The sequence below is a fragment of the Miniopterus schreibersii genome, assembly GCF_964146895.1.
Source record: "Miniopterus schreibersii genome assembly, chromosome: 15".
Lineage (NCBI taxonomy): Eukaryota > Metazoa > Chordata > Mammalia > Chiroptera > Miniopteridae > Miniopterus > Miniopterus schreibersii.
In genome coordinates, this window is record NC_138115.1 from 13,692,268 (window position 1) to 13,719,116 (window position 26,849).

Below are 26,849 nucleotides of genomic sequence, written 5' to 3' on the forward strand. Positions count from 1 at the left end.
CTTTACTATATCTGAATTCACCTCCAAAGTAAGGTCAAAATAGTATCAAGAGTGGGATTTTGTTTCAAATAAAGAAATTTTTCCTTATACTCATTTTATTTATTTATTTATTTATTTATTTATTTATTTATTTAATCCTCACCTGAGGATATTTTTTTTATTGCTTTTCTGAGAGAGTAGAAGGGAGAGAGAGAGAGAGAGAGAGAGAGAGAGAGAGAGAGAGAGACATTGATTGGTTGCTTCCTGCATGCAACCAATGTAAGTTCTCTTGGCTGGAATTGAACCCAAGACCCTTCAGTCTGTGGTTCGATGCTCTAACCACTGAGCAAAACCAGCTAGGGCCCCTTATACTCATTTTAATGCACAGTAAACTAACATCCAATATCAAAAGTTAGAAACTTTGATTTGAGTAGGGCTTACAAGGACTTTCAAGAAGTATTAATACATATATGTATTTTAGTCAAGAGTGTTCTCGTGAAACCTCCAGTTAATTGGCTTGAAGATGAAGGAGGCCCTTTACCTGAATTCCCTGTGTGAGTAAATTCTTTTAAAAACAGTGCTTCACCTAGGTTTGGGTAACAGATTGAAAATAAATTAATCTTACATTTAAGTCTGCAACTGTGAAACTCAAAGGTATTTTGAACACATCTAAAAAAAAAATAGTACTACTGTTTTTTCTTTCTCCCCCAAAGTATCCTCTATACTGTACCTGTAGTTGTTGCCTACACAAGTAGGGGGACCTATATGGATGTGTAGTTCAACTTGGCCTTAAGCAAGCTTCGGAGTATGCTGGATAGATTTCTCCATCCCTCCTCCTTCAAGACTGTTGATTTTTCTCTACCCGAGGTAACTGAGCCAGAACACAGTGGAAGTGAGTGGGGCACTCACGCCTGGCCCATCAGCCTTCCTCACCCACCAATGGTCTCTGTTCTCAGTACAGTGGTTACCAGAGGGGCAAAGCGGTGGAGGGAGGGTAAAAAGGGTAGAGGCCGAATATTTGGTGCGAGAAGGAGAGTAGACTTAGGCTGCTGATCACTCAATGGCATATGCAGACGTTGTGTTACAAAGTTGTACACTTGGAACTTCCTATGTTATTAATCAATGTTACTCCAATATATTTAATTAAAAAGTTTTTTAAATGACCTGTGTTCTCTCTGAAGATAATGCACGTTCAAGATCTTGATGTATTTTTGTTACATGCATATCTCCTCAGGCTTCCATGGCTAACTGCATTTCCCTCTTCTCAATCCCCAGTCTTCTCACTTTAATACTACTTTCATGTCATAAATATTATTCTTAAAATGTAGAGTATATTGTTTGAATCCTGTTTAATATAGTGCATTGCTTTCCAGAGGCCTGGATTATTCTAACCCTTGGCATTCTAGCTATGTGCAGGCAAGAAACCAAATACTAGCTAACCTGCACATTGTTCATCCGGTTATGAACATGCTACTGGACCTTGGTTATAAGACATTTGCTAATACAGTTCTGCTGGACTTAACAGGAATTAGGTAAAATCCCATATTTATTAATTAACATTTCAAGTTTGAATGTCTCCTGTTTGAGTATTTATATTTTTGACTATATAGTTTTTAAAACTGATTGATAAATCTTCAGAACTTTTCTTTAGATTTCAAAAAAATTTTAAATTTATCTTACTTGTTTCAACAATTGTATATCAAGACCAGTATCTATCATTTGCTTTAAAATCATTTTGATTTTTCTCATAAATAGAGCTAAAGGCCCAATTGACTGTGAATCACTGAAAACTGATCTATCAATACAAGCTAGAAAGGCAGAAGAGAAGATAATGAACACATGGTATCCAAAGGTTATAAGCCTTTTTTCCAAGAAGGAAGCACTAGAAAGCATTAAACCTGAAAAGTTGGATTCATTTTATAACTGTGTTTCCACACTTATGTCAAATCAGGTAAATATGTTTTATGTATTTTAAATGATAATGTTATTAAAATTAGGTTAGTATTTTAAGTAAAATTACTAATTATTTTGAAGTAAATTATGAAAAACATTTTTACTATAATTTTATTTAAATAAATTAAGCAGAAAAATGCTTTATTTTTGAAGCAATCTGAATTGAGAGGAAAATCTAGAAGTATGTATCAATATTATGAGTCGTTACTGGGCTTATGCTTAAAGACCATAAGCTAATCATCTACAGCTTTATAGGAGTATATTAACAAAAGGACTATCATAGTAAACACATTTTTGAACTTATGAAATTCCAGGCTGATTGATTCTCATTTTGTTCTCAGTAAAATCTTGGTTAAAAATGTTTCTGATCATCTCTAAATGACAAACAGAAAGAGAATATTAATTTTTTGCAATTATATTTATGGGCTCCTCAGATTTTTACTATTGTAGAAAAACAATTCTAGAAAAATAGTTTTGAATAAAAACTTTCCCTTGTGGGAATCCTCCAAAGATTCCATGAATTTTGCAATGTATCTTTAAAAGGATAATATATATATTACTATATATTTAATATCTAGTATGTAACAGTATAACTAACATACATTATTTTCTTTCTATCTTTATCCCCTTAAGAGAACTATGATCATTTGATAAGAAATAAAGAGATGAGGAACAGTTTGAAGATCATTTAGATCTATATTTGTCTGTTTGGGCAAATTTCCAATAGGCGGTTAGTTATAAGAATACATCATTCATGCTTTGGTAACTTATTGTGCGCATTTCTAAGTGCCAGTAACTTCACCCTCACCAAATGATGTGCTGGAAATCTAGCTCTCCAGAAACAACAACAATAACCCCGATCTGTAGTGTTTGCTAATTTCCATGGTGTAAATATTCCACCACGATGATTTTCAAGCAAATAAGGCTTTAGTAACTGGCTCACAAAATTTTTGAATGTTGAACAATTGGCTCTTGTGACAATAGTAGCTAGCTATAGCTTTACCACTGTCCCTCACCTCGTACATGTCACCCCATGACACTCTCATCCTCAGTGTCAGGCCTCCCCTCCCGTTCCTTCAGCTTTCAACCTGTTGTTTGGTCTTCTGAAATGTTTTCTGTACCAGGGACAAAATTATTAAAGAATGTGGAAGATTCTGATTTGCCATTTAAAGATTTTTGATATTCTATAAAAAAGTTAAAGTTTGCATATATAGCATTGTGTGGTACACCAAAAAGGCTGCAGGTTTGATTCCCAGTCAGGGCACATACCTAGGTTGCAGGTTTGATCCAGGGTTGGGGTGCTTATGGGAGGCAACCAATTGATGTTTCTCTCTCACGTCTCTTTCTTCCCTCCCCCCCTCAATTCCTCTCTCTGAAAACAATAAAAACATATCCTTGCCCGGGCGGGCGTGGCTCAGCAGTTGAGCATTGACCTAGGATCCAGGCGATCGGGGTTTGATTTCCCGTCAGGGCACATGCCTGAGTTGTGGGCTCGATCAATGACTCTCTCATCATTGATCTTTCTATCTCTCTCTCTCCCTCTCCTTTCCTCTCTCTGAAATCAATAAAGATATATTTAAAAAACAAAAAACAAAACAAAACAAACATATCCTTGGGTGAGGATTTAAAAAAAGAACATATTGTGGTGAATGAAGATAACTTTTCAGGACTAAATGGATTGATAGGATGACTTAATTATAGATCATAAGTTCACTGATTTTAGTTAAAGGTTGAATTTATACTTTTTAAACTAATAGCAATTTATGATATCATGCAGCTAAAGGATCTCTTAAAGAGAACTGTAGAAGGATTTATAAAACTCTTTGATCAAGAAAATCAACAAGGGCTACCAATATTTAAGATGGAGTTGACATTTGATGATGATAAAATGGAATTTTACCCTACCTTTCAAGATTTGGAAGATGTTGTTTTGGGTTTGGTAGAACGAATAGCCGAAGCTCTACAGGTATTACTTTATCCTTATATATGAGGTTTCTTTATATGTCTCTTTTTCATAATTTTAAATTGAGTTGAAGCTCTATAGAATATTTATGTACATAAAATGTTATAACTCTTTGTTTTATTTCCATCCTCCCAAGTTATTTTAACATTAAAATAAAGTGCTTTCATTCTGGCTGAAGATGACGTTCACCTCTTAGAAGTTTTATTGTAGTTATGACATTTTTGTGCATGTCTCATCTTCCCTACTTAGTTGCTAGCCACTTAACTACAAGATCCAAGTTATGTTTGTTTTTTCTAGAGCTTTCTAGTATAGTCACTTTGACGTTATAGTTACTGAATATATATCTGTTGAATGATAGAAAACTAACCCAACTTAAGTTTTATGTTAAACTACAAACTATACAACTTTAAATAATTCTTTTCCATCAAGTTATCTTTCCTTGGGCACTGAAATCTGAAAAGAATGTTTAAAAAATATAAGATTTATTATATAGACCAATTACACAGATGTTTATTTCATGAACTATCATTTTTATTTATGTTAGAATGTTCAAACAGTACCCTCTTGGCTATCAGGAACTTCAACACCTGTAAATCTTGACACAGAACTTCCTGAACATGTGTTACAGTGGGCGCTTAATACGCTGAAAGTGGCAGTACATCGTAACTTAGAAGGTGCAAGAAAACATTATGAGACATATGGTACATATGACAAGTATACTATACCTTTTTATCATAAAAGAATGACATTTTATTTTTACTAGAATTTGCTCAGTTATTTGGTTGTCTGGGGCTGTCATGAAAGAGAAGGGAGAGCCAGAATTTAGCATGGACTTGGCTATGGGCAGCATCAAGGATCAAAGCTAACAAACTTGAATTGTGTTGCCTGGTCCAAAGGGTGGATGCTAGCTGGAGCAGGATGATAAAGCCAAAAAGTAGAAAGAAGGGATGTTGGAATAGGAGAAAGTTAAATCAAGGGTGAAAGCAAGGTAATTTCTAAGAATAGTTTTGAAGAGCCTGTGGCTCAATTTTATAGTCTTCTCAAGTGTGTATGAGGGCAGGATAGATAATTGTTACTTGACATACTCTTAAGCAAAACCTTTTACTAGCTTATTTGTATCTCTAAGTTATTTTAGGATCATTACATATCCAATTATTTTATTTGAAAACATTTGTGTTTAACCAGGTTTGCTTATTAAGTTTATTTCATTTCATTTTCTATTAATGTATGTTAATATCTATTCATAATAATATTTAATTGAATAGGCTACTCCATTTCATGATTGTATAAAAAGCACTTATCTTTTTAAAAAGGCATTATTGAGATTTAAATTAGATTATCAATTTTCAGTTGAAAAATATAATTGGCTCCTTGATGGCAGTGCAGTTGAACTGATAGAGACTTTTCAGGCAGAAGATCATACTTTTGATGAATACACAGAGGTAAGTGGTAATTCTGTTTTTCATTGATGCCTTTTGAATTTCTTTGTAAAATTATACTCTTTTTATTCTAGAAAATAAATGCTTCAATTAAAGTTAGTAGAATTCCTTATTCAAAACATCATCTTAGTAAACTTATAGATTTACCTTATAACTTCTTTAGTCATTCATTTATTCATTCATTGATTCAACAAAAATTTCTTCATCACATTCAGATTCCTGGCAAGATTTTGGTGATGGAAAAATAAATAATACATTAACATTGTCCTTAGGAGCTTATGCTTGGCCTGGAAGCCAGACATAGAAATAACAACTATGATATATTGAGATAAGTGCTGGAATACACATATGGATGAAGTTGTAGAAGCACAGAAGAGGGAGTGATTGCTTTTGCTTTGGGAAATTGGTGAAGGTTTTTTAAAGAAGTGATAAATGAGCTAGGTTTTAAAGTAGATGTTTATAGGTGAATTTAGAATATAAAGTTGGAAATGTAAGTTGGAGCTATTGGTGAAAACCTTCAGGTATCTTTACTCAAGAGTTTGTACTTTGTTTTGGAGGTTTTTAGTCATCGAAGTAATATACTTGGATCTGAGTTTCAGAAAGATAATTCCGGCAGCAGTGGGGAAAAGGCAATTGAATGAGAAAAGATTCCTACTTCTTGAAGGGATCTTGTTCCATTGGTTAAAAGTAGGCTTTTGTTTCTTCATCTCCTCTCTTTCTATTGACTGTTTATATTTTATTCACAAAGTACAATATAGACATTTTAATGTTTTCCAACATTTTATTATAAAATATTAAACATACAGAGAAGTTGAAGAAATTTTATGAAGAGTCCCACCTAGAGTCTAATATTTTACTGTTTTTGCTTAATCACATATTCATCAATCCATTCCCTTTTCCATCCTTGATTAATTTCAAGAATGATTAACTTCCAAAAAATCAACTTCTTTGAGGTTTGGTTCACATACAATAAAATGCACCTCTTTCTTTCTGTCTTTCCCCTCCCTCCCTCCCTCCCTCCCTCCCTCCCTCCCTCCCTCCCTCCCTCCCTCCCTCCCTCCCTCCCTCCCTCCCTTCTCTCTCTCTCTCTCCCTCTCTCTCTCTCTCTCTCTCTCTCTCTCTCTCTCTCTCTCTCTCTCTCTCCTCTCTCTCTCCCTCCCTCTCTCCCTCTCTTCCTCTCTCCCTCTCTCCCTCTCTCCCTCTTTCCCTCTCTCCCTCTCTCCCTCTCTCTCTCTCTTCTTCCTTCTTCTCTCTCTTCTTCCCCCTAAACCTAACCTCAGGCAACTGCTGACATACATTCAGTAACTATAGGTTTTTCTTTTCTAATGAAATCATGCATACATACTCTTTTGTGTCTAGTTTCTTTTATTAATGTAAAGCTTTTGAGATTCATGTGTGTTGTTGTGTCTATTAGTAACTTCTTTTATGGCTGAGTAGTATTCCACTGTATAGATATATGATTTGTTTACTTGAATATCTTTATCTTGCTCTAGATCTTAGAGGGAAAGCATTAATTTTTTAAGTCATTAAGTATAATGGTAGTTGTAGATTTTTTCTAGGTACTCCTTATCAAGTTGAGGATGTTATCTTCTATTCCTAGTTTATGTGTTATTACCATGAAAGAGTGTTGAATTTTGCTAAATGCTTCTTCTGCATCTATTGAGATGATTATTTTTCTAATATGCATACTTTTTACCTTATTTTAGTTTTATGTGTTTATAAAACTATATTGTGAATTTATAAATGCATTATTGACAAAAGCAGATATTCTCTTTCATTTGTATTTTACCATACATCTCAATATAATGCTAGGCAGATCATAAGCACAATAAATGTTCTATGAGCTAACAACTAAATTTTTTTGTAGTCTTTGCGATAACTTGTACTATCTATAAACCCTAAAACTTTAGGCTGAGCATATGTTTTGTTGGGCTTCACAATGATTCTTTCCTTAGGTCTAGTATTTTCTGTGAAATTTTCTAGAAAATTATAATTTCTGGATGCTTTATTTAACTGTTTAAAAATTTATTTTTAGGTTTAGTACTATATCTCTGCATTCCTTTGTCAATTCTAGACATACTGTAATTGTGCTTTCTATATTTTGCATATAGAAATTGTGATTGCTATATTTTGCATATAGTCATTGTTTATTATAGCACAGCACTTCATTATATTGACATACCATCTTCTCTACTGTACATGGACATTTGTGTTTCCAGTGTGCCATATTTTCTTTGATCCAGCCCATTTTCTTTTCCATATCTGTTAATTACATCCCAGAAAAACTGGATGATGGTACTTGAGAATAAGAAAACATCTGTTCTCCCCTTTCCTGTGCCATTAGCTCTATCTGCTCTCTATTTGGTATATTTCCAACCAAGTACCATGCAGGTGCTCAATGTAGTCTTTGAATTAATTACTATCCTCTGTTCCCTTAAACATTGAAAACTTTAAGCCCATCCCACAAAAATAATGGAGGCTAGAGCAATAGGGTAACCTTGAGAAAGAGGGAAGTAAAGGGAAAGTCTCTTTAGGGAAGAAAAAAAAGGAATGGGGCATCTTGGTGGAGGGTAGACATGGGGTGAGTAAGAAGGTAGAGAGGCAACATTAAAGATGGATTGTGGAATTAAGTCAAAGTTGCCCAAAGTTGGTAGGTATACTTCACTTTCACAAAATGCAACATAGCTTGTTAGGTTTTCTTTATACTACTTTGTTTAATTTTTAAAAATTATCTTAGTGTCTGGGTATTAAGAAGTATAAATTCCAAATATTTTGGATCTTTGGTAATGGCAGAGCACAATGTTTTTCTTTTGGATTATTATTTTTATTTTTTTATATATATCTTCATTGATTTCGGAGAGAGGAAAGGAAAGGGAGAGAGACAGATAGAAACATCAATGATGAGAGAGTCATTGATCGGCTGCCTCCTGCACCCCCCCGACTGGGGATCGAGCTCACAACCTGGGCATGTGCCCTGACCGGGAATCGAACCCCAGTCGCCTGGATCCTAGGTTGATGCTCAACCACTGAGCCATGCCCGGCTGGGCTCTTTTGGGTTATTTTGACCAAACCCCAAAGTTCTTATATTTCTTTTCCTGAAGCCTGAAGATTGCATTAGAATCTTTAGTGAGGCATCAGTAATGGCACAAGCAAGCATTTGCTAGCTACACAAATTGTCACATGATATAGATTTGTTTCTAAACAGAGAGATGAGTTGACTTTGGTGATTGTTTTTTTTAATACTGAGGGAAATTTCACTTTCTGAAATTTTTATTTTTTTAATTTAAAAATTTTAATTTATGTATTGATTTTAGAGAAAGAGGAAGAGAGAGACAGTGTGTGAGAGAGAGAAACATTGATTTGTTGTTCCACTTATTTATACATTCATTGGCTGATTCTTGTATGTGCCCTGACTGGGATTGAACCCAAAACCTTGGAGTATCAGGACCACATTCTGACCAACTGAGCCAGGGCCTGAAATTTTTAGATATTGATGGTATAAATGATACCATATTGGATATTTACTGATAGACTGGCAAATTCCCTAGTGAAAGAATAGGTGAAAAAAAGATTTATACAACAAAGGGAAAAATTTTAATCACTTAGCAAAAATAAGTGAGTTTGCATTTATATTATATAATTAAGAAGTTCACCATAATACTATACTATAATACTGTACTAGAAAGAAACTATGAATTTTAAAATGCTAAACATTTTTATTGTAAATGTTCTTTTTTTTTTTTAAGTTTATAGAAAAATTTTTCAATCTTGCTTCAGAAATAATGCTTTTGCCTCAGTGGGTTCATTTCCCTATGGTTCGTTTGGATTGTGAAGATTTGAAGACAGGCCTAACAAACAAAGCACGAGCCTTTGCAAACATATTATTAAATGATATAGCTTCAAAACATAGAAAAGAAAATGAATGGTAAGTAGAATTAATTGCCAAACTTAGAATTATCAGGCTAAAAGAATTATTTTGCTCATAATAACTCTTGTTTAAAAACAAAAGATTAAAATATAAGTACTTACAACTTTTTCTCCATGACTGCCACCCAGGGAGGTTCCTTTGTAGTACCATTGGTCTGGTCCCTTCCTTCCTCCCTCCCTCCCTCTCTCCCTCTTTCTTTCTCTTTCTTTCTTTCTTTCTTTCTTTCTTTCTTTCTTTCTTTCTTTCTTTCTTTCTTTCTTTCTTTCTTTCTTTCTCTCTCTCTCTCTCTCTCTCTCTCTTTCTTTCTCTCTCTCTCTCTCTCTTTCTTTCTCTCTCTCTCTCTCTCTTTCTTTCTCTCTCTCTCTCTCTCTCTCTCTTTCTTTCTCTCTCTCTCTTTCTTTCTTCTTTCTTTCTTTCTCTCTTTCTTCCCCTTTCCCTTCCCTTCCCTTCCCTTCCCTTCCCTTCCCTTCCCTTCCCTTCCCTTCCCTTCCCTTCCCTTCCCTTCCCTTCCCTTCCCTTCCCTTCCCTTCCCTTCCCTCCCCTCCCCTCCCCTCCCCTCCCCTCCCCTCCCCTCCCCTCCCCTCCCCTCCCCTCCCCTCCCCTCCCCTCCCCTCCCCTTCTTTTTTTTCTTTCTTCTCTTTGTTTCTTCTTCCTGTCTCTTTCTCTCCTTTGTTTTTTTTTGTTTTTGTTTTTTTTTAAATAGCTTATTGATTTTTGGAGAGAGGAAAGGAGGGAGAGAGAGAGAAACATCAACATGAGAGTGCAATATCCATCAGCTGCCTCCTGCACGCTCCCTACTGGGGATCAAGCCTGCAACCCAGGGCATGTGCCCTTGACCTGAAATCAAACCAGCAACCTTCTGGTGCACAGGAAGATGCCTAACCCAGCCACACCTGCCAGGGTTGGTCTGGTTTCTTTTTGTTTGATATTGTTTGAGGCTAGTTTTAAGGCAACCCAGGATTTTAAAAAAAGAAATAGAAATAAACCAGTATTTGGACACAGGTTACATGAACATGAAAAGACTGTAGAATTTCAGTGATATTGGGAGTGTCTGGAATCATTCCTGACCCCAGTATTTATGTGTTGTGTCACCTAGCTTATTTTTCTCATCTGCATAATGGAGGCATTAATACCTACTTTGCAAGGTGGCTATATAATTGGATTAATAAACTTGTGGCCTGCTAGCTGAATGTGTGTGTATGCCAGTTGCTTACTTCACAGTTTGGTTTACCATCTGCTCAAACTACCATGCTCTCATTTTGTTTGCCTCCTTTTCTGTTGCTGCAAGGTCTCTCCCTAAAACACTCAGATTCTGCTCTAGCAGGAAGAAACCACCCCCAGTACGATCATATAGCTTTTTTTTGGTATCATTAACCACATTAATGCGTATCTCCTAAATACTTGACAATCAAGAATTAACTATCAAGCCCTATGTGATCTGACTTGCGCTTACCTCTCCAGCTGCATTTTGTGTCCTCGCCTTTGTATTCCTGTTGGCCTCGTTGCCGTTCCTAAAACGTGCTGAGCTTATTGCGACCTCAGCCTTTTTACCTTGCTGTCTTTGATTCTTGGAAGCTTTGCCCCTAATATTTGCGTGACTCACTGTTTTCACCTCCCTAGAGGGGCCTTCTCTGGCCACTCTGTATAAAATAGTAGTCCTTTCTCTACACTCCATAATTCTTTATCTTGCTTCCTTTTTCTTCATAGTGCTTTTTTTACTACCTGACATCGTGTTATATATTTATGCATTTTTTTGTCTTTCAACTTTTGTAAGCTTTAGGAGAGAAAGGACTTGATCTATTTGCTGTTATGTCTCGATTGCTTAGAACTTTGCTTAGCATATTGTAGAGACTCAATTATTTACTAACTGAATGAAGTATATTTACCACATAATAGAAATAAAATACCTGCATGAACTAAATTTATTTTTTAAATGACTTATAATTTAAAATATTTTATACTTTGTTTTTGCATGAGGTTTTCCTGATATTTCTGATAATGGCATGACAATACAGATATTGCAAAGCACAGGGGAGAAGTTCTATGAAGTTCTTTAGTATAATAATCACTGTAAGATATCTATTCTTACATACATAGATACTCTAAGAGAATTGTAGATTTTAAAAAATATATAAAGGGGTTTGATCTTTTTACTTGCTATACTGCCATGTTTCACAAGAGTCACTAATAATAATAATAAAACTAATGATTATACTAGCAATTATGGTTACTAGTAAATGAGAGTGTACTATGTACTAGGCCCTTTCACATTCATTATTATATTACAATAATCTAGCAAGATGAATGTTAATAACTTTATTTTATAGGTATGGAAGCTAAACCTCAGAGATTTGCCTAAGTTCACAAAGGTAGTGACAACTGAGGCAGGATTTAGATTTACGTTTGCCTGCTCCAAAGTATGCCCTTTGTTACACCGCTTATCTGGGTATTCAAGATAGTTGAAGAGATCAATAGAAAAAAAATGTAATATGCCATAATTTCACATGGAAATGTTACCTTAGTTTTATAGATGTATGCTGAGTTATATCAAGTAAGTTATACATAAATATTTTAAGATATCTTAGTGAATTAACCAATTATTTTTAGGATATCACAGTTCCTATTCTGTAGTAATCATAACACATTTATTATGTTAAAGTATTAATTACCATAACTATAGTAAAGCAGAGTATTATGTCAGTATTTGCAGTGAATTTGAAGCAATTAAAGAATATGCATTAAAAGTCCCTGTGACAACAGAAGAGATGATGGATCAGATAGCTTACGTAGAAAAAGCCCGGACGATAAGAATTCAGGAGTTAGTTTTAAGGATCAAGGTAAGAATATTTTAATTTATGTATTTTAAAATAGTTTTTTTCATTGTGAAATATGATAAACATATTGAAAATGTATAAAACACATAGTTAAACAAATAGTTATAAAGTAAGCACCTATGTTGCCACCACCCAGGTCAAGAAATAGGATATTGCCAGCACCCAGAAGCACTCTGTGTATGACTTTCTAATCATAACTCCTTCTCTCTCTCAGAGGTTTCCGCTTGGTTTCTACAGTAATCATATATATTTTTCCTTTAGTTCCAAGAACTGTATGTATATCCTTAAACAACATAGATTAAAATTTTTTTATATTTTCTATATTTAGTAGTATGCTTATGTCTTCCCCAGAACAAGATTATATACCTAATCACCTATATTGTACTCTAATTTTTTTTATTTTTAAATGTGAAACATAGCACATATAAAAAATTACATAAAACATATATTGTACAATTTAAAATATTGTAAAGTAAACAGTAATTCACCCAAGGAAAGAAATAGAACCTTGCCAACAGTCTAGAAGCCCATCACAATTTCTGTTTTTTTCTGGCTGTTCTAACTTTTAATTACTTTTTGTTCTTTATAGTTTTATTATCTAAATATGCATTCCTAATCAATATAGCTAACTTTTGTCTCATTTTGGTTTTTATATAAATAGAATTATACTGTTTCTATTCTTTTCTGTCTTGTGAACATTATGTTAGTAATGTTATAGTTTCTTAACTTTAGTTTATTTTCATTGCTGTCTAGTAATCCATATTCTATAACTATACAATAATTCATTATTTCAATTTTACTGTTCTATATATTTGGGTTGTTTCTACTTTTGTTATTAATAGCAGTGCTGCTGGGAACATTTCTGTATATGTATCCTGGTGTATATGTTCATGCATTTCTCCCAGGTATTATAAGATATACTCAAGGCAAAACTCTTTTTTGAAGTAGTTCCAATTTTATACTCTAATCAGCAGTGTATGAGTCCTATTATTTTACATTCTTACCCATACTTGCTACTATGAGATATTTAACATTTTGCCAGTCTGATGGATGGTCGTCACTATATTTTTAATTTGCATTTTCCTGAAAACAAATGAATTTGAACACTTTTCATATGCTTATTGATCATTCAGAGTTTCTCTTATGTGAAATGCCAATACATGTCTATTGCCCATTTTTCTTTTGGCTCATTGTCTATTTTTCCAATTGATTTGAGGGTTGTTGTTTTTTAATTGTGAAAATATATAACAAAATTTACCATCTTAATCATTTTAAGTATATAAATCAGTGTAGTAGTTTTGAATATAGTATTGATAAATATCCTTTCTTCACTCTGTAATTTAACTTTAATGGTGTTTTTGATGAATAGAAGTTCTTAATTTTAATATAGTCAAATAGAGCAATCTTTTATAGCTAGTGCTTTCTGTGTCTTATTTAAGAACCCTTTCCTACACAGAGTTATCAAGCTTGTTTTTTTCTTGTATATTTTTTGAGAAGCTGTTTAGTTTTGCCCTTCAGCTAGGCTTTAGTCCTCCTGGAATTTTATTATTGTGAGGTCAGATTTAATTATTTTTCCATATGCATGAGCAATTATATATTAACTATTTTTAGATTTTATTTTATTTTTTATTGTTGACACTATTACAGATGGCCCCCATTTCAACTCCTCCTTTGCCCTCCCTCACCCCGGCATTCACCACATTGTTGCTGTGTCCATGGACTATGCATATATACATACATGTTCTTTGGCTAATCTCTTCCAGTCCGCCATCCATCCAGCCTCCGCTCTGAGATCTGTCTGTTCCACGTATCTACGCCTCCAGTCCTATTTTGTTCATCAGTTTATTTTGTTCATTAGATTCCACATATAAGTGAGATCATATGGTATTTGTCCTTCTCTGACAGGCTTATTGCCCTTAGCATAATAATCTCCAGGTCTACCCATGCTGTCGCAAAGGGTAAGAGATCCTTCTTTTTTACAGCCTCATAGTATTTCACTGTGTAAATGTACCACAGCTTTTTTACCTACTCATCTACTAATGGGCACTTGGGCTATTTCCACGTCTTGGCTATTGTAGATAATGTTGCTGTGAATAGAAGTGCATATATTCTTTCTGATTGGTATTTTGGGATTCTTAGGATATATTCCCAGAAGTGTGATCACTGGGTTAAAAGGCAGTTCCATTTTTAATTTTTTAAGGAAACTCCATACTGCTTTCCATAGTGGCTGCACCAGTCTGCATCCCCCCCAGCAGTGTACTAGGGTTCCCTTTTCTCCACACCCTCGCCAGCACTTGTTGTTTGTTGATTTGTTGATGGAGCCATTCTGACAGGTGTGAGGTGATACCTCATTGTAGTTTTAATTTGCATTTCTCTGATGATTAGTGACATTGAGCATTTTTTCATATATCTCTTGGCCATCTGTATGTCCTCTTTGGGGAAGTGTCTATTCATGTTCTTTGCCCATTTTTTAATTTGATTGTTTGTCTTCCTGGTGTTGAATTGTATAAAAGTTCTTTATATATTTTGGAAATTAACCCCTTAAGCAGATGTATCATTGGTGAATATATTCCTCCATATAGTGAGTTTCCTTTTCATTTTTATTTTATTTTTTTATTATTTTTAAATCCTCATCCAAGGATATGTTTCCATTGATTTTATTTTATTTTATTTTTTAAAATTTTTTATTTTTTTATAATTTTTATTTTTGTTTAAAGTATTACAGATGTCCCTTTTTCTCCCCAATGACCCTTCCCCCCCCCCCCCCGTTCCTTCCCCCTTCCCAGTCCCTCTCCCCACCATTGTCCGTGTCCTTGGGTTGTGCATATATGCATATAAATTCTTTGGTTACTCTCTCCCCCTCCACTCCCTCTCCCCTTCCCTCTGACATTTCGTCAGTCTCAACTATGCTTCCATGTCATTGAATCTATTCTGCTCGTCAGTTTATTAAGTTCTTTAGATTCCACATATAAGCGAGATCATGTGATATTTTTCTTTCTCTGCCTGGCTTATTTCACTTAGCATAATATTCTCCAGGACCATCCATACTGTCCCAAAGGGTACGAGATTCTTCTTCTTTACAGCTACGTAGTATTCCATGGTGTGAATGTCCCACAGCTTTTTAATCCACTCATTTACTGATGGGCACTTGGGCTGTTTCCAGATCTTAGCTATTGTAAACTGTGCTGCTATGAACATTGGGGTGCATATATCCTTTCTGATAAATGTTCCATTGATTTTAGAGAGAGAAAGAGAGTGAGTGAAACATCAATGTGAAAAGAAACATCAATCAGTTGCCTATGTGCCTCCTACATGCACCCTGACCCAGGACCAAACCTGCAACCTTGGGTGCGTACCCTGACTGGGAATCGACCCTTCAACCCTTCGATGCCAAGACAGTGCTCCAACTGAGCCACACAAACCAGGCCTCTCTTTTCATTTTGTTGATGGTTTCTTTTACTGTGCAAAAGCTTTTTATTTTGATGTAGCCCCATTTGTTTATTTTTTTCTTTGTTTCTCTTGTCCTAGGAGTTATAGCAGCAAAAATATTGCTATGTGAGATGTCTGAGATTTTACTGCTTATGTCTTCTTCTAGGATTTTTATGGTTTCCCAACTTACATTTAAGCCTTTTATTCATTTTATTCACTTACACTTATGGTGTAAGTTGGTGCTCTAGTTTCATTTTTTTTGCATGTACCTGTCCAATTTTTCCAACACCATTTATTGAAGAGACTGTTTTTACTCCATTTTATGCTTCTGCCTCCTTTGTCAAATATTAATTGACCATAAAGACATGAGTGGATTTCTGGGCTCTCTCTTCTGTTCCATTGATCCATATGCCTGTTCCTGTGCCAGCACCAGGCTGTCTTGATGACAGTGGCCTTGTAGTATACTTTGATATCTGGTATTGTGATACTTCCAACTTTGTCCTTCTTTCTCAAGATTGCTGAGGCTACTAGGGATCTTTTTTGATTCCAAATAAATTTTTGAAATATTTGTTCTAGATCTGTAAAATATGCCATTGGTATTTTATTTTTTAAAGATTTTAAAATTTATTTTTAGAGAGAGAAGAAGGGAGAGGGAGAGAGAAACATTGATGTGAGAGGGAAACATTGATAGGATGCCTCCTGCACACCCCCTACTGGGGACTGAGCCCACAACCTGAGCATGTGCTCTGACTGGGAATCAAACCAGCAATCTTTCAGTGCATGGGACGATGCCCAACCAGCTGAGCCACACCTGCCAGGGCACCATTGGTATTTTAATAGGAATTGTGTTGAATCTATAGATTGCTTTGATAGTATGGACATTTTAGTGATGTTAATTCTTCCAGTCCATGAACACGGTGTGTGCTTCCACTTGTTTGTATCTTCCTCTATTTATTTCTTCAATGTCCTATAGTTTTCTGAGTTCAGGTCTTTTACCTCCTTGGTTAAGTTTATTCCTAGGTACTTCATTTTTTTGTTGTTACAATGGTAAATGGGATTGTTTTCTTAGTTTCTCTTTCTGAGAGTTCATTATTGGTGTATAAAAATGCCACTGATTTCTGGAATTAATTTTCTATCCTGCTACTTTGCTAAATTCATTTATTAGATCTTGAGCTTTGGGTGGAGTCTTTAGTGTTTTCTAAGTACAATATCATGTCATCTGCGAATAATGACAGTTTTACTTCCTCCTTTCCTATTTGGATGCCTTTTATTTTGTCTTCTTGTCTGATCGCTATGACTAAGACTTCCAAGGCTATGTTAAATAAGAATTGTGAAAGCAGACATCCCTGTCTTATTCCTGATCTTAAGGGAAAAATGCTTTTAGTTTTTGCCCATTGAGTATGATATTGGCTGTAGGTTTTTCATATATGCCCTTTATTATGTTGAAGTATGATCCCTCTATTCCCACTTTACTGAGAGTTTTTATCAGAAATGGGTGCTGGATTTTATCAAATGCTTTTCCTGCATCTATTGATATGATCATGTAATTTTGTTTTGTTTTGTTATCCTTACCAGAGGATATTTTTTCCATTGCTTTTTAGAGGGAGTAGAAGGGGAGAGAGAGAGAAAGAGAGTGAAACATCAGTGTGAGAGAGACACATCAACTGATTGCCTCCCACACACACCCTGATTGGGGCTGGGGATCGAGCCTGCAACCGAGGTATGAGCCCTTGGCCAGAATCGAACCCGGGACCCTTCAGCCCATGAGCCGACACTCTAACCACTGAGCCAAACTGGCTAGGGCTAAACTTTTTATTAATTAAATGTTTTCTTTATATAGAAATTTTAAAGTTAAAAGATTATTTATTTCTCACCTTAATTTAAAAGTTTATCTGAAGATTCTTTTGAAATATCTTCATTTACCATTATGTAACTTATAAATAATGAGAGTTTGGTTTTTTCCTCATCAGACAATTACACATTTCCAAAATTTAATGTTCTTTGCTCCAATAGACTGGTTAGGACCTCTGCCACAATGTTGAATAGCAGTCATCTTGATCCCAACTTCAAAGGGAAAGTTTTCCAGGATTCACTATTAAGTATGATATTTGCTGTAGGTTTTTTAGAGGTACTTTTATCAGATTAGTAAGTTTTCTTTTATTATGTATTTTTTAAATGATTATGATTGTATAATTTTATCAATTTTGCATTTATTGGGACAATCATATGTTTTTTTCTCTTTTATTAATATAATCAGTTACAAGATTAACTTTATTAGGTTATATCTCTACATGGAATATGATACATATATTATGCATTTTGCACACTATATATGTTATATACATATACATTATATATATCTTAAACCAAAAACCTTCAATTCACCTTTGAATCTGTATTTCAAGTCTTAAAAATTACAGCACCACATATGGATCAATGAAAGCTATAGGGGGTAAAGATATTCAACTTCCCTACTCCGGTAAATCTATTGGTTTTAAAGTTTGTTTTTTTTCCTTTGCCATTCATCCCAAAACTCTTTCTGGACAATTGCTGTATATTAATGGTAGGTAAAAAAAGGTGGTAATGTTACTTATTTTGCATAACAAAATAAAAGATGCTAAAATCTTTGTCACCAAAGATTCAAAAATCAAATACATAAGAATAAAAAATATAAAATTCTTTAAAATCAACAGTAAAGCTTTGCTGCATATTTGGTCACAGTCATGTATAAGGAGGAACAAGAGTACCTTTATGTTAAATCATCTGCAAGTAAAAACTTTTTAACAGCTTTATTTTTTGTATAGCAGTCTGCAATTACGTGTTATGAAGCCAAATAAAAAATCCTGCTGCTACTGAAATACCCATCAGATTTGGGTTATATGAAATATCTATTAATCTGAGTCCAACTGAAATTTGAAAGAGTATTAAATTTTGTTGTTGGTTCTCTTTTTCATATTGTCTTAAATTTTCTATATGGTGTATTATTTATTGAGGTTTTTTTTTGTAGGAATCCAAACGCCGAATGGATTACTTTTTAGATGTTTTTCTATTCCCTCAAGAAGATTTAGCTTTGAATTCAGCTGTCCTGTTATGGCCTTGGAAAATTAATCCCATCTTTGATGAAAATGATGAGGTAAATATATTCTGACATTGTAAGCACAGTGTTTATTTAATTTTCATACATACTTGCTGTCTACCTTTAAAAAGTAACTTCATGTGTCAGTATGAGTTTGGGGCTAGCAACATTTATGGCCCTGCAGGCTTAGGACAGGCTGTTAGGCTTAACTCACAGGGTCTAGTAAGAAGTAAGACTAATGTTAAAGAAGTCAGAACTATTATATAACTTGATAATAATAGTAAGTACTGCACTAAGTGTTTTCCATTTATTAAATCATTTAATACTCACAAAAATTTCATAGCTGGGAAAAAGAAGTCTCAGAGAAGTTAAATAACTTGTGCAATGTCACAGAGATAAGAAGTAGCAGAATCAGGATTCTGAATATAGTTTATATTTTGAAAAAGTTCTAATGTAACTTTTCTGAATTGGGAAGTGAGATGGTGTTATAATTGTGAAAAGTCAGATAAACTAAAGTTCTAATCTGGATTTTGACTTTTATGGTTTTATGACATTGGACATGCCTCGTAGCCTGTATAAGCCTAAATTTCTTCAACTCTGAAATGAGAGTAATAATACTTGTATTAATGTAGGTAAAAATGGTAACTTTTTAATTATTATCCCAGAATTGGTAAAATAGTTAAAGTATCTGATTAATAAATAAAAATTGTTACAGTCACTTTGGAAATCTAGGAAAATTTTTCTGTGTGATTTATTATTCTTTACATTTTAATATCAGTCAGTGTTTTATTTTCACATTCATTTTTACTTCTCTAATAGTTATTACTATACAAAACATTAAGATTTCTGATTTGATAACTCCTTTGTAACAAAATAATTAACATGATTTAATTGTCTTTTAAAAAGCTCATTGAGGTTGCTAAACGTAAAAATGAAAATGAACTAATAGCCAAGAGAGAGAAACTGATTTTGGAAATAGAAAAGGAATCACGGCGCATGGAGGAGTTTGCAGAATATGCAGAACTGGATCGCATGCAACAGGTCTGATAAATATGTAAGACAGTAGCTATGGCTGGCTCATAGATTAATACAGGACATGTTTATGTAAGTTTAAAAATACAGAAAAATATGTGCTTGCTATGGCAAGCAGGGGCCTGACTCTTAGGCCTAGAACTGGTACTAATTATGTGATCTTTTTTGTGGCTTAGTTTTCTAAGATATAACCATACCTTTCACTCTCTATCATAGTAATGTTGTGAAGTTGATATTTAAAGTTTCTATATAAATGCAAGGACATAACCTATGATTGTATTTTTATAACATTACTTGGATATTTCTTGAGATAAAAAATTATTTGCTTTCAGTATGTGGCTGATGTAAGACAACTACAAAAACGTATTCAGGAATCTGAAGAAGCAGTTCAGTTTATTAATAAAGAAGAGGAACTTTTCAAATGGGAATTGACAAAATATCCTGAACTCGATAAATTGAAAGTTAACATTGAACCCTATCAGAAGTTTTTTAATTTAGTTTTGAAGTGGCAGCGAACAGAAAAACGGTAATTTCTGGTAATGTAATAAAAATTAAGCAAATGATGTAAAAGGATTCATAAAATGATTTTTTTGGTTTGTTGGCCAAGTGTTTAGAGTAGGGCTTACCCGCTAATTTGAAAGAGAACCAAGTATCATAAAGGAGAAGCATCAAATGTTGCTAAGGTATCACCTAAACTTACGAATACATGTAATATCTAAGGTATCAATTAGGTTTTCCAGAGGTGATTCATTTTTTAATGCAATTAATTGACACCAACAATCTACATTTTATTTGGATACTGTTATCCATTTACAGTCTGATGCATATTTTAGCTGTGCAGCATAGCTGAAATGATGGTTTTGATCCTGTCTGTCTACCATCAGCTCTGCCTGTGTGACTAAGAAACACTGTTAACCACTCTTGCGCTTACTTGTTTCTCTTGTAAAATGAGAGGTCTAGCCTAAAGAATCCCTAAGGTCTCTTCAAACTCCAAAAGTCTCTGAGTTTAATACTATTATTTTCTTTTAATTCAGGTGGATGGATGGAGGGTTTTTGGACCTTAATGGGGAAAGCATGGAAGCCGACGTAGATGAATTTTCCCGAGAGATTTTTAAGACACTGAAGTTTTTCCAAATGAAGCAAAAGAAGGAATTACAAGAAAAAAGAAAGTCAGCAAAAAGACGATCTGTGGGAGAAGAGAAAGTTGAAGAAGAACCAAAAGAGAATCCTACTATTACTATGTGCTCTACAGTAATGGAGAACATAAAAGTTTTTAAGGTATGAACACATTTAATGACATTTTAGAAAGCCCTGGTAGAGCTCTTCACATCATCGAGTGTTAATAAAGAGAAATAGAAAGATGTGGAAGCAAAACCAAAGGTGAATCCAGAAAACTTGATCTGTTCCTGAGTCCATGCTTCATTCTTTCCTGATGAATTCATCAGAATCAATTCCTCCATAGAACAATGCTTGACAAAGATAAAAGACTATAATGACTAGCTACAATGATATACAGAAGGTAAAAAAAAATTAATAGGACTGACCAGCTAACCTACACTAAGGGCAGCAGCACAGGGTAGCAGTTAGGAAAGTTTTGGAGTCACACTACCTAGGTACATATTCCAGTTCTGTGCTTGGTAGTGGCATACATAGCCTCTTGTACCTCAGTCACCTCATTTATAAAGATAGGATGATAACAGTTTTGTGACAGTCAATATTGCATCCAACTTCCCAAGGCAGTAGTGACAGTGTGCTAATGTTGTGCCAAGTTTCTATAGTCAATATGGTCAAGTGCCAACTCTGTGATGGGATTTGGAGCATTGTTTCTGTCTGTGTCTAACACTCTAAGATTCCATGAGCTGTATGAAATTTTTTTAAAGTAACTATTTAAAATTATTTTCAATATTTAATGTATTTGTATGGTTTAAAAAATATATAAAAAATATATCTTAAACCTCTCCTTCCAAAGTTTTTCACCCATGTAACTCAGGTTATCAATGTTATTACTTTCTTGTGTATATACTTCCACAGTTTTGTTACACATATAACAATGTGAATATATATTTTTTTATCCTTTTATCTTTTTACATAAACACTATAGGTATTATTCCCCCCTTTGTTCTGATTAATTTGTCTTGGAGGCCTTTTCTCATTGTGTATAGAGCTTTTACCTACTTGTTGAGCAGTTGAATGGAGTTAGTCTTTTGTTTCCTCTCCAGCCTCCTAAGGAGGTGCTCTCCACACAGGTTGGTAGTAATACTACTCTCGGCTTCTTCCATGGGTGAGAAAATAATGAAATAATGAATTTTTAGTGAAGTTAAATTTATTCACTTTGAGAGTATGTCCTTTCTACTTTATAGGTGTTTAAAATTTATTTATTTAAATACTTACTGAGTGACTGTCATATCATGTTCTGATGAATCCTGGGAAATATGATGGCAGAAACAGATGGTGATAATAACTGGAAGATTAAAACCAGTCCTTAATAATATAAATTAAAAGTTGGATATTCTATGGTCCTCCAATTAAAAAAATATTTTATTAAATTATTATTTGCAAAAACATGACTGTCATACAAAGATAAAAATAAATGTGTCAAATATTTTATTCTACTTATTAATTAGTGAGAGGGCCAGTAAAATGGTAAGTCTGGTTCAAAGAGCAGTTGAGGAGCTGAGTATTTACAGGAAATTTAATAAAGGAATGTTAGAAAAAGATTGGTAGTATTGATTGGTTGATGTCATACGGGATAATATACCATAACAATATGCCATTATACCATTTGAAGTTATCTTTTTGATTAGGCAGAAATTACTTGCATCTACAATGAACAAAAGTTAACATGTAATTTTACAAAATCTGGGGCTTTAAGTAGTAAACAGTGAGTTGAACAAAATACAGTCTTTAAACAGTTAAATTTTCCTTAGGTGACCCTGTATCTCATAAGACACTGAAAGAACACGCCACATACCTTTCTTTTTTGCCTTTCTCCCCCAAGTTTAAAAAGTTAAATTATAGTTAACATATAATATTAAATTAGTTTCAGATGTATAACATAGTGATTCTATATTTATATACCTTATAATGTGATCATCACAATAAGTCTACTAACCATCTGCCAGTGCACAAAGATATTATGATATTATTGACTATATTACCTGTGCTGTACATTATATTCCTGTGACTTATTATGTCTTACAACTAGAAGTTTGTACCTCTTGTTATCCTTCACTTTTTCACCCATCTCCACCCACATCCTCTCTGGCATCATCAGTCTGTTTTCTGTATCTGTACCTGTTCTTGTTTTGTTTTGTTTGTTCATTTGTTTTTTTGATTACACATATGTGAAATCATATGGTATTTGTCTTTCTGTGTCTGACTTATTTTTTACTTAGCATAATACCCTCTAGGTTCACATCCACGTTGTTACAAATGCCAAGATTTCCTACTTTTTTATTGCTGAATCATACTCCATTGCATCTCACCTCTTCTTTACCTATTCGTCTATCAATCGACACCTAGGTTGCTTCCATATTGTGGCTATTGTAAATAAAGCTTCAGTGAACACAGGGGGTGCCTATATCTTTTTGAATGAATGTTTTTGTTTTCTTTAGCTAAATGCCCAGAGTGGAATTGCAAGGACATATAGTAGTTCTATTTCTGATTTTTTGAGGAACCTCCATACGGTTTTCCATAGTGACTGCACCAATTTACAATCCTACTAACAGTGTATGAGGGTTCCCACTTGTCCACATTCTTGCCAGTACTTGTTATTTGTTAACTTTTTTATGATAGCCATTTCAAAAGGTATGAGGTAATATCTCATTGTGATTTTGATTTGTATTTCCCTGATGAGTAGTGATGTTGAACATCTTTTCATATGTCTGTTGGACACCTGTATGTCTTCTTTGGGGAAATGTCTTTTCAGGTCCTCTGTCCATTGTAAAAATCAGATTGTTTATTTGTTTGTTTTTATGTTGAGTTTATGAGTTCTTTATATATTTTGGATATTAACCCCATATTAGATATGTGATTGGTAAATATCTTCTCCCATTCAGTAGGTTGTCTTTTTGCTTTGCTGATGGTTTTCTTTGCTGTGCAAAAGCTGTTTAGTTTGATGTTGTCCCACTTGTTTATTTTTGCTTTTATTACCCTTGTCCAAGAAGATATATCCAAAAAAATATTGCTAAAACTGATGTCAAATGTTTACTGCCTATGTTTTCTTCTAGGAGTTTAATGGTTGATAGATCTAGTTCAGTCTTGGGAACAGGGTTGCAGTATGCTGAAGATCTGACAGTAGTTCTTAGTTGTAGCTATATTAGGTAGTTATGCTGTGCATTTTTTTTTTTTACTGGTGTACCATATTTTATTTGTCTCTGATATCTTTGGAGTTTTCCTGAGAAATGGAGCAGTAATGCAGAATCAATTTGTTAAAATACATTTTAAACCTTCATAAAAGAAAGCTGGTGCCCTGGCCAGGTGGCTCAGTTGGTTGGAGCATCATCCTGTAAACCAAAAAGTTGCTGGTTCAATTCCTGGTCAGGGCACTTACATAGGTGGCAGGTTCGATCCCTGGTTAGAGCATGTACGGGAGGCAACTGATATATGTTTCTCACATCAATGCTTCTCTCTCTCTCTTCCTGTCTCTAAAGTCAATAATAAAAAACACCCACCATATTCTTGGGTGAGGATTAAAAATGTAAAAAAGGAAGCTGGGATTTTGATAGGGATTGCATCTACTCTATAGGTTGATGTTGGAACTATTGCCATCTTAACACTATTAATTCTTCCAATATATGAGCACAGAGTGTCTTTCTATTTATTTAGGTTTTCTTTAATTTTTTCTAACAATTATTTTTAATTATCAGTGTACAAGTCTTGTACTTCTTTTATACTTCCTGATACTATTGTACATGGGACTTTTTTCCATTACTTTCAATTTTGGATTGTTTGTTTCTAGTTTATAGAAATACAATTGAATTTTGTAAATTGATATTGTATCCTGCAACCTTGCTGAACTCATTTATTAGTTCTCACAGTTTTTAAATGAATTCCTTAGTATTTTCTGCATACAAGATCATATCATCTTCAAATAGAAATAGTTTTACTTCTTCCTTTCTAATCTAAATGCCTTTTATTTATTTATATTTTGCTTAATTGGCTTGGATATTGACATTAGCTAGAGTCTTCTAGCTCAATATTTTTATCATCCAGGTCACACAAATTGACTTTTGACCCTCAGGGAGAACAAAACATGGCAGCAGAAACAGGCTATGGATAAGTGTATTATAAATTCTGTTTTTGTAATTCTCTTGCTTTTTTTGTTATATCAATTTGTATATAACAATTCATAAAAAATATATCATGTGTATGTAGTCTTCTGTGACTTGATTTTTTTGTTTTTTTTCACTCAACATTATGTTTCTAAGACTCATCCGCATTCTTGAGTGTAAGTGTAGTTCCTTCATTTTCACTGCTAGATATTATTGCTTACCTAATTTATTGATTTTCCTACTTATAGTCATGTGAATAAAAATCTCTTCCTTCATAGTACTTACTTTCTACTTGCATTTCATATTTCTCCTGTGAAATGCCTATTTATGCCTTCCGAATCTTTTTTTCTGTCAGTTTGATTGTTGTTTCTTTCTATTGTTTTTATTGTTATTTATGGAATTTTTACAATATGTGCTTGATAATAACTGTCACTTATATAATAATGAATCCATCAGTGTGTGGTGTTTATCTCTATTTATTTAGTTTTTCTTTAAGATCTTTTAATAAAGTTGTATAGTTTCTACAAAAAGCTTTGTACAACTTTCATTTGATTTATCTGTAGGCATTTTATTTTGTTGTTGCATTTATAAATTGATCTTTTTGTTAATTATATTTTCTATCTGAAGCTGGTATATAAAAGCTCTATTTAATTTTTATATTATTTTAACATCCAGCCGCTATACATAGACAACAATCTGTGAATAATGTCAATTTCTTCTCAATTTCTATTCCCTGTATCTTTTATTTACTTATATTAATTTTTTCACTGGCTAAGATACTCAATGCAATGTTGATTAGAAGCAGTCATGTTGGATATGCTTATCTTATTCCTGATTTTAAAGAAAACGTTCTAGATTGGAAACCATAAAAGTCCTCAAAGAAAACATAGGCAGTAAAATCTCAGACATTTCTCATAGAAATTTTTTTTCCTGATATATCTCCTTGGGCAAGGAAAACAAAAGAAAAAATAAACAAATAGGACTACATCAAACTAAAAAGTTTTTGCACAGCAAAGGAAACCATCACCAAGATGAAAAGACAACCCTCTGAATGGGAGAACATATTCACAGATACATCTTAATATCTAAAATTTATAAAGAACTTATAAAACTCAATACCAAAAAACCAAACAGTCCAGTTAAAAAATGGGCAAAGGACCTGAATAGACACTTCTCCAAAGAGGACATACAGATGGCCAAGAGACATGAAAAGATGCTCAATTTCATTAATCATCAGAGAAATACAAATTAAAGCCGCAATGAGATATCACCTCACACCTGTCAGAATGGCTGCCATCAACAAACAACAGTGTTGGATAGGATGTAGAGAAAAGGGAACTCTCATGCGCTGTTTAAGGGAATGCAGACTGGTGCAGCCACTATGGAAAGCAGTGTGGAGCTACCTCAAAGAATTAAAAATGGAGTTACCTTATGACCCAGTGATTTCACTTCTTGGAAATTATCTGAAGAAACCCGAAACACTAATTCAAAAGAATATATGCACCCCTATGTTCATTTCAGCATTATTTACAATAGCCAAGATTTGGAAGCAGCCCAAGTGTCCATCCATAGATGAGTGGATAAAACATTTATGGTTTATTTACATAGTGGAATACTACTCAGCCATAAAAAAAGAAGAAAATTTTACCTTTTTCAGTAGCATAGATGGACCTGGAGAACATTATTATGCTAAGTGAAATAAGCCAGTCAGAGAAAGACAAGGGCCATGTGATTTCACTCATGGGAAATTTAATGAACAAAATGAACTAACAAGCAAAATAGAGACAGACTAATTAAAAAAATGTTCTAATGTCAGTATCAAGAATGATAAATTTAGTTTTTGTTGAATATCTAATTTTCATTTCCAAACAAAAAGTTACATTTTGGCATTTTTGTGCAGGCTTTTTCTCCATTCATGTTATGTGTATGTGTGTGCTTATAAT

At 33.9% G+C, this 26,849-nt stretch overlaps 1 protein-coding gene across 1 annotated transcript in view; it reads left to right on the forward strand.

Annotated features, from left to right (window-relative positions):
- DNAH12 (dynein axonemal heavy chain 12) overlaps nt 1-26,849 on the forward strand; it is a 160,522-nt gene that overhangs the window by 19,007 nt on the left and 114,666 nt on the right. Inside the window, exons 8-19 of the mRNA XM_081160004.1 lie at nt 461-533; nt 1,353-1,511; nt 1,735-1,930; nt 3,710-3,898; nt 4,440-4,596; nt 5,246-5,337; nt 9,081-9,259; nt 11,964-12,099; nt 18,533-18,658; nt 19,508-19,642; nt 19,966-20,159; nt 20,668-20,911. Of these exons, the coding sequence (XP_081016130.1) occupies nt 461-533; nt 1,353-1,511; nt 1,735-1,930; nt 3,710-3,898; nt 4,440-4,596; nt 5,246-5,337; nt 9,081-9,259; nt 11,964-12,099; nt 18,533-18,658; nt 19,508-19,642; nt 19,966-20,159; nt 20,668-20,911 (1,880 nt within the window). The remainder of the gene's footprint in view (nt 1-460; nt 534-1,352; nt 1,512-1,734; nt 1,931-3,709; nt 3,899-4,439; nt 4,597-5,245; nt 5,338-9,080; nt 9,260-11,963; nt 12,100-18,532; nt 18,659-19,507; nt 19,643-19,965; nt 20,160-20,667; nt 20,912-26,849) is intronic.